This window comes from Gossypium hirsutum, chromosome D12 (genome assembly GCF_007990345.1).
Source record: "Gossypium hirsutum isolate 1008001.06 chromosome D12, Gossypium_hirsutum_v2.1, whole genome shotgun sequence".
Lineage (NCBI taxonomy): Eukaryota > Viridiplantae > Streptophyta > Magnoliopsida > Malvales > Malvaceae > Gossypium > Gossypium hirsutum.
Genome location: NC_053448.1, coordinates 14,476,203 through 14,483,504, shown reverse-complemented (window position 1 = coordinate 14,483,504; position 7,302 = coordinate 14,476,203). Strand labels below are relative to the sequence as shown.

Genomic DNA, 7,302 nt, shown 5'->3' with positions numbered 1-7,302 from the left:
TTAAGTAATTTATAATATTATCTATATTTATGTCCCTAAAGTATTCCAAATCGGTTTCATTGATAAAATCTTGGTCATAGAATGGAGCAGCATAAAAATCACAAATAATTTGAAGGGTTAGATATGGTCGTCAATATTTCTAAACTCGTGATCCTGCAATGACGCATAAAATTTTTAAACCATTGGAACCACGAAAATATCTTTCTGGATTGTCCAAAACTGTTCCCACCTATGAATCAAACTAGAGGCCATATCTCTTTATAATTGATCATCAACGGGCCAAATTACCTTTTTTGAATGAATGTTTTCCTTTAAAGTTCATTAAAATATTTTTCAACATTTGACTTCTCAAAACTAGAGGGATTTTGAACCATTGATGGCTCTGGCTCCTTAGTTCATCTAACTTTTCTAAGAGACATTATCGTTGAACTAAGAACTAAAGCACAATATGAAGCAAAGAAATTTAGTGAAACAGTAGAAGTCTAAGTTAGAAACTCTTAACCTTGTATGGATTGTGATATTCCTTGTCACATTTTGTTTGTGCATCATTCTTTGAGATGTTCTCGTCTTTTCCTGCATCGAGAAAGATTGAAAGAAGAAATTTTTCGAAGAAAATCGAAAAGAAAAATAAAAGATTGAATTCTAGGGTTTAAGGGGTTTGAGAGGTTTTAGGAAATTAAGGGAGTTGAGAGATGTTTTAACAAAGGGTGTAATATGTATTTAGGTTAAAAAAAAGGTGCCTTAAGGATTAAAAATTGGGCAAAGTGAGTTTTAATCCACTGAGTTGCGCAAATGGGTCGGGTTGACCCCGTAGAAAATTGTAGTGTTGTCGGAACACAAGGGTTACATGTCGTGACATCCTTAGAAGATTGCTCATGTCCCAACACCAGGGTTCGTTGTTGCGAGACACCCTTTAGTTTTGAAATCCCGGGAGACTGTCAACCATGTCATGACACAGGGCAGTGCTGGCATGATGTTGATATGATTTTTGTAATTCTTTGCTATTGATCACGGTGTTGCAACATGAAGTGTCTATATTGCGATGTTGACGTTGTTTTCCTAATTTTTTTTGAGTGCTTCAATTGCCTATTAATCCTGCCTTTGATGTTTCTGTAGTACATTAATGAATTGGTTACTAAAATAAATGATTTTGTACAGTTAGTAAAAGGTTTTTTAAATAAGAATGTCAGGTCTTGCTGCTGGACTCGTCTGTCAGCTCAATCAATATACATTGAGGTGCTCCCTTTGAATTGTCTCTGACTGCATTAGTCCTACACCCCATCATGCCATTCTATTTGTCTGTGGTTGTCTCTTTCTCTAAACTTGCCTTTTTTGCCTGCCCTGACCACCGGTAATTCTTTTTGCATATCATACCTATTAATTATTTGTAGGACCACATAACCACACAACCACTTCAATTTTTGTATAACATTCTTGCTTCACGAGGAGGCTGAGAATTGTGGTTCATACTTGTCGCTTATGATGTATCTATTCATCTTATTGATCAGGAATAACTTTTCAGGAGTGCGCTCTAAGGTAATGAGTGACAAGGAATTATGCACTATATTACTTGAAGTCTGACTCTGCGAGTTTTTAAAATTTTCCATTTGTTTGCAAATAGTTCTCTTGAATGGTTCTTGTAAGAATCGAACATTTCGTGGTGTCTGCAACTCGATACCTATGCTTATCAGTTGTCTAGCTTGATTGAGACCTACTATTCGATCATAAGTCCTATCAGCATATATGTTTCCAATTCTTTTCACCATCTGGAAAATTCTTATATCATTAAATTTCTAGGGTGTCTGGTTTAGGACTAAAGTCGTGCAAAGGATAGTCAACTCGAGTTTATCTCCTAGAATTGCAAGTTTATCTTTGATTTTCTTTGCAAGATCACGAGATGTCAAAATTTTTTCCACTAAGTTGGTCGTAAATATCATCATCTCCAACTGTAAGTCTATTTCACACGGCTCTTACATTTTTTTGTTGTCAGAGAAACCCAAAGTTGCTGGAAAGATAAGCTCCATGTTGTTTGACTCTTCTGTTCTCTTGTCATTTCCTCACCTGGTTCCATATATTCCATTGTTTCTATTTCGTTTAATTTATGATGATAATCTTCTATATGTTAGGATGAATTATAGTCCAAGAGTTCCTTGCTCTCACAAACATCAATAGTGGTATTCTCTCCCTTGCTCACATCTGGGTGCCTTTTTAAATGTACACTGATGTTGTTGCTATCGTCTTGAGACATAGTTGAGGTTTCTCCCTAGATTTGACTTAATTCAAGCATCAATAATCATTGGTTCTCCTATATTTTCCAGTCCTCATAGACCCTCTCTTCGTAAATATTGTCATTGTAATCTAAGTCTTCGTCTGACCACATATAATCAAAATTATCCATTCTCCTGTTGACCGATCTCCTATAGTTACAACGACTATAGTTCTGATTCAAAATGTGCACTAAGTTCTTCCTAAGAAAAAATAGATATGTAATAGTGGAGTTGGTTAGTTAGAAAAATTAGAGATCATATATATAACCTAAAAATTTCCTAATTATTCTTCTAAGTGAAAAAATTATAACCAAAATAGTGTCGTTGCCTCCTCGGCAATGATGCAACAACTTAGCCACCTCTGAACGTACTAACGTCCAGAGTATGAATAGTGCAGGAAAAGATATATCAATGAGGTGGTATCTGCAAGTATACAAGTGTAGTTGTAATATAATTAAAATGAAGTAGGTGAGTACTTCGAGGATCACACCCAAGGGAGGCTAGTGTTAGATTGATTTTAACCTGAACACTAAAAGACCTAATTAGTACTCTAAATTAGTTATAGTATGAAAACATAATAAAAGGAGTTTTTAAGAAATAATAAAATATAATAAGAAAAGAAATAAAAATAAAGAAATCGAAAAATAAATTAAATTAAATCTGGTTATGTGTGATTTGCTTGCTTCGATAATCCCCATCGACTATCACTTCAAGTTTCCCATCAATCAACTAGTCACTATCCTTGTAAGATCTACATATCTTCCACTCAAATAACGAGTCAAGAAAGACTATTTATCTTCTGACCTCACAATCCAGACCGGCTTAGGGTGAAGGTGTTCACGTATAGGCCGTACCAATTTTGGGTTAATTCCCACCTTCATGACTTCCTAGGGTTGTTAGGCCTAGAGTTTAGGTTCGTCCTTTCCCAAATAGTTGATCCATTGAGTAACCCTATAAAATAGTTAAAAGGTTGTACCTTCACCCGCTAATCCTTCATAGAAGGAGTAGTTCCTCATGGTTTTCATAACCAATATAGAATCGATAAAATGAACAAACATGCTAAATGAATCGACAAAATAGAGTTTAAGAAAAAGCCTGATTTGTATTAAGAATGATTGCGAATCCACAAGTTTGATTGTCTTCCACAAATCAGATCTCTCGAGATCAAATAAAGAACAACTTGAAAATAAATCTAAAACCTATGAAGAATGAAAAGCTAAACTCAAATTTAAAAGCAGAATTCTGAACTAAGTAATTGGAGTCCATAACAAGTGATAAATGATCCTATTTATAGATTTTAAGTGGTCATTATCCTTAACCCTAGGTTTAACAGACGTTCCCGAGCTTTAAATTTGATTGTGCAGACCAAAACACTTTCTAGCTCGTACTAATTTCCATCCAGAGTCGATGTTGCGACACACCAGGACATGTGTTGTGACGCAAGGGTCAGTATACTCCTCTTAGGATATCTTTAGGAGTATGTCGTGACACCTTTAGGCTGTGTCACAACATCAAAGTCATTATCATGATTTCTCTATTTTGCTCCATATGTTACGACATTGTTCATTTCGTGTTGTGACATAATGACCAGTATTAGTTTAGCATGCCTTATAATGGTCTTCTGCACACTTACAAATTTCATTAGCTTATCTTTAGGCCTCATTCAGCTTCTAAGGTCAACAAAAGACTCAATTTGCAAATTTATTAGGAAACTTACAAAAGCATAATTCAAACCTAACGAAAATGCTTGCTTTCACTCTCCTAAAGTGTAAAAGTTAGTTTAATCTGCTACACTAAATTATGATAGATCAATTTTGATCAGTTTTTCATTGTCTTTATTGATGACATTTTAATCTAGTTTAAGACCGAGTCTGAGCACAATGAGCATTTGAAGGTTTAACAACAAACTCTCTGAGAAAAGGAACTTTTTTCCAAGTTTAGTAAGTGTGAGTTTTGGTTAAAGGAAGTTATATTTCAGGGTCATGTGGTGTTCGTTCAAGATATCTGGGTGGATCCTAAGAAGATTGGGGCTTTAGTGTAATGGAAATAGCCTAGGAATGTGTGTGAGATTAAGAGTTTTCTTCGGTTGGCTTGCTATTATCGAAGATTTGATGAGGGATTTTCTTTGATTGCTACTCCTTGAATGAAGTTGTTTAGAAAGAATGCTCCATTTAGATGGATTGATGATTCGCAAGCCAGATTTAAAAAACTTAAGTCAATGTTGACTCAAGCAACTATTTTGATTCAGTCTGAGTTTGGAAAGGATATTGTGGTATACAGTGATGCATCTCACAGTGGTATGGGATATGTGTCAATGCAGAAGGGTAAGGTTGTAGCCTATGCCTTGAGGCAACTCAAGCCACATGACTGCAATTACTTGACTCATGACTTGGAGCTGGTAGTTGTGTTTTTCGCATTTAAGATTTGGAGGCATTATCTTTATGGTTAGAAGTGTATTATATACATGTATCACAAGGGTCTTAAGTATCTACTCACTCAAAAAGATTTGAACTTATGACAGTGTAGGTGGATTGAATTGCTTAAGGATTGTGATTGTACCATTAAGTACCATCTTGACAAGGCTAATGTGGTAGCCGATGCTCTGAGTCGGAAGGCAATGACTGAACTTAGAGTAATGTTTTCAAGGTTGAGTTTCTTTGAAGATGGTGGTATTTTAACAGAGTTGCAAGTGAAGCCTATTTTGATTAATGAAATAAAGGAAAAGAAACATTTGGATATTTCTTTATTACCTCATTTCAAGCAGGTTGAGAATGGTTCGATGGATGATTTTGGGTTTAATACTGATGGTGTCTTATGTTTTAGAGGAAGATATTGTGCACTGAATGATAAAATTTGAGGCAATCTATTCTTCGGGAAGCACATAGCAATCCATATGCTATACATCTTGAAGGAAATGAGTTTTATTATGATTTGAGGGAGCTATATTGGTGGCCAGACCTGAATCATGAGGTGACTGAATTTGTGATTAAGTGTTTAACTTGTTAACAAGTTAAGGGTGAACATAAATTTCCTTCCGATTTGTTACAACCCATTTGGATTCCTCAGTGGAAGTGGGATTGTCTCACTATGGATTTTGTTAGTGGGTTGCCTTTGAATCCCACTAAGAAAGATTTAGTGTGGGTGATTGTGGATAGGTTCACTAAGCTAGCTCACTTTTTTCTGGTTCGTACGGATTATTCTCTTCAAAATTTTGTGAAGTTGTATATTTCTGAGATTGTGCGATTGCATGGGGTACTTGTGTCGATTATTTCATGTCAGGATCCTAGACCTACATCTCAATTCTAGAAGAAATTACATGAACCTCTTGGTACTCATTTGAATTTCAGTATCTCTTATCATCTGTAGTCTGATACGCAATCCGAGTGAGTTATTCAAATTCTTGGGGATAAGTTAAGGACCTGTGTTATCAATTTTCAAGGAAGATGGGAAGATCATCAACCTTTAGTTGAGTTTTCTTATAACAAAAAATTTTAGTCAAGCATTCAAATGGCACCTTATGAGGCTCTGTATGGTTGTAAGTGTCGGACTCCTTGGTGCTGGATAGAGTTGGATGAAAGGAAAATTTTTGGACCTGAGTTAGTTCAAGAGACAGAAGGTAGGGTTAAGTTGATTCAAGATAGATTATGAGCAACTTTCAACAGATGAAAATTCTATGCAGATCTAAAAAGAAAGGATATCAAATAATGTCTAGAAGGTTTAGGGTTTAAGGTGTAAGGTTTACGTGAAGAAAGGTATTGAGGTTGGGATGGAAGTGCAAATTGAGTCCAAGGTTTTTGGGCCTTCTCAGATTCTAAAAAGAGTTGAACTAGTGGCCTATCAGTTGGAATTACCACCAAAGTTGGATTGTATCTATGAGGCCTTTCACGTTTCTATGTTGAGGAAGTATCGTTTAGATCCATCTCATGTGGTTCAAGTTGAAGATATTGAAGTAAGGTCGGACTTGTCTTTTGAGGAGGAGCCTGTGAAAATTTTAGATCGTGAAATTAAGGTTCTGAGAAAGAAGATATTTCCTTCGGTCAAGGTTCTATGGCAGAATCATGGTTCAGAGAAGGCCACGTGGGAACTAGAAGGTTTTTTTATAATAATATCCTCATCTTTTTGAACTAGGTAAATTTCAAGGATGAAATTTAGTTTAGGAGGGGTAGAGTTGTCAAATCCCAATATTTTAACAACTGTTGTTAGTTTATCGACAAGCTTGTGAGGTAGCCTAGTGGCTCAGCACTTATGTAACTTTCTAGTGTCGCGTATGAAATGATATGTGAATCGTGCAAGTATACATGTTGAATCAAGTAATAAAGTGATAAGTGAGATTGTCTCCACAGGGATCTCTTAGGTATAAAATGGTTGAGTTATTATAATGAGTATGATTAATGTTATGAAAAAATAATGATAAGAATGCAGTGGTAATTTGAAGGAATAATGATGTGTTCAATATGTGTAACTGATAAATAATGGAAAATGGTATGACAAGACAAGAGTACAATGCAATGACAAATTCAAGAATAATTACGTGAATAATATGCAAACAAACAAGTAAACAACTAAAACTGCTATGGTAAAGATAATACGACAAAGTATAGAGGGTCTACGATGTTGATTTGGAAGGTCAGGATTACTAAGAATCTACCTTACTGACATAATGCCTTGGCAAAACCATACTTAATCTACTGCTCAGAAGAGTTCTAAAATGGTTTGCTTCTTTTGAGAACAAGACCTCAAGTTACCTTGTCTTAAAAGATATATGTCTATAGGCCTTTAGCATGATACCCTACATCATTTCGTTTTCTTTCTGTATGAATGCTACCATATGTCTAGAGGCTACTACAAGTATTCAATCAAACACTTGTTCATATCATTAAATTTCAATCTTATTAACCTAACCTTGTCAAGATTTGATTAATTTAATGAACATGTTGTACGTCCATCTATATCTAGAATTTGCAAACATGCAATTTTGTAAAAAATCATTGAATGAAGTAGTGTATTAAAGCAGATCTACGCTTCAGTTATTAAA

General features: G+C 35.2%; 1 protein-coding gene across 1 annotated transcript; it reads left to right on the top strand.

The window, feature by feature from the left end:
- The first annotated feature begins 6,033 nt into the window (after nucleotides 1–6,033).
- On the top strand, nucleotides 6,034–6,390 carry LOC107941455 (uncharacterized). Its single transcript, XM_016875023.1, has one exon. It carries the CDS (start codon nucleotides 6,034–6,036, stop codon nucleotides 6,388–6,390), a length of 357 nt encoding a protein of 118 aa, XP_016730512.1.
- Nucleotides 6,391–7,302: the final 912 nt, after the last annotated feature.

Excerpts from the sequence above, each read along its gene's own strand:
- LOC107941455 (XM_016875023.1), top strand. The coding sequence starts at position 6,034 with ATGGAAGTGCAAATTGAGTCCAAGGTTTTTGGGCCTTCTCAGATTCTA.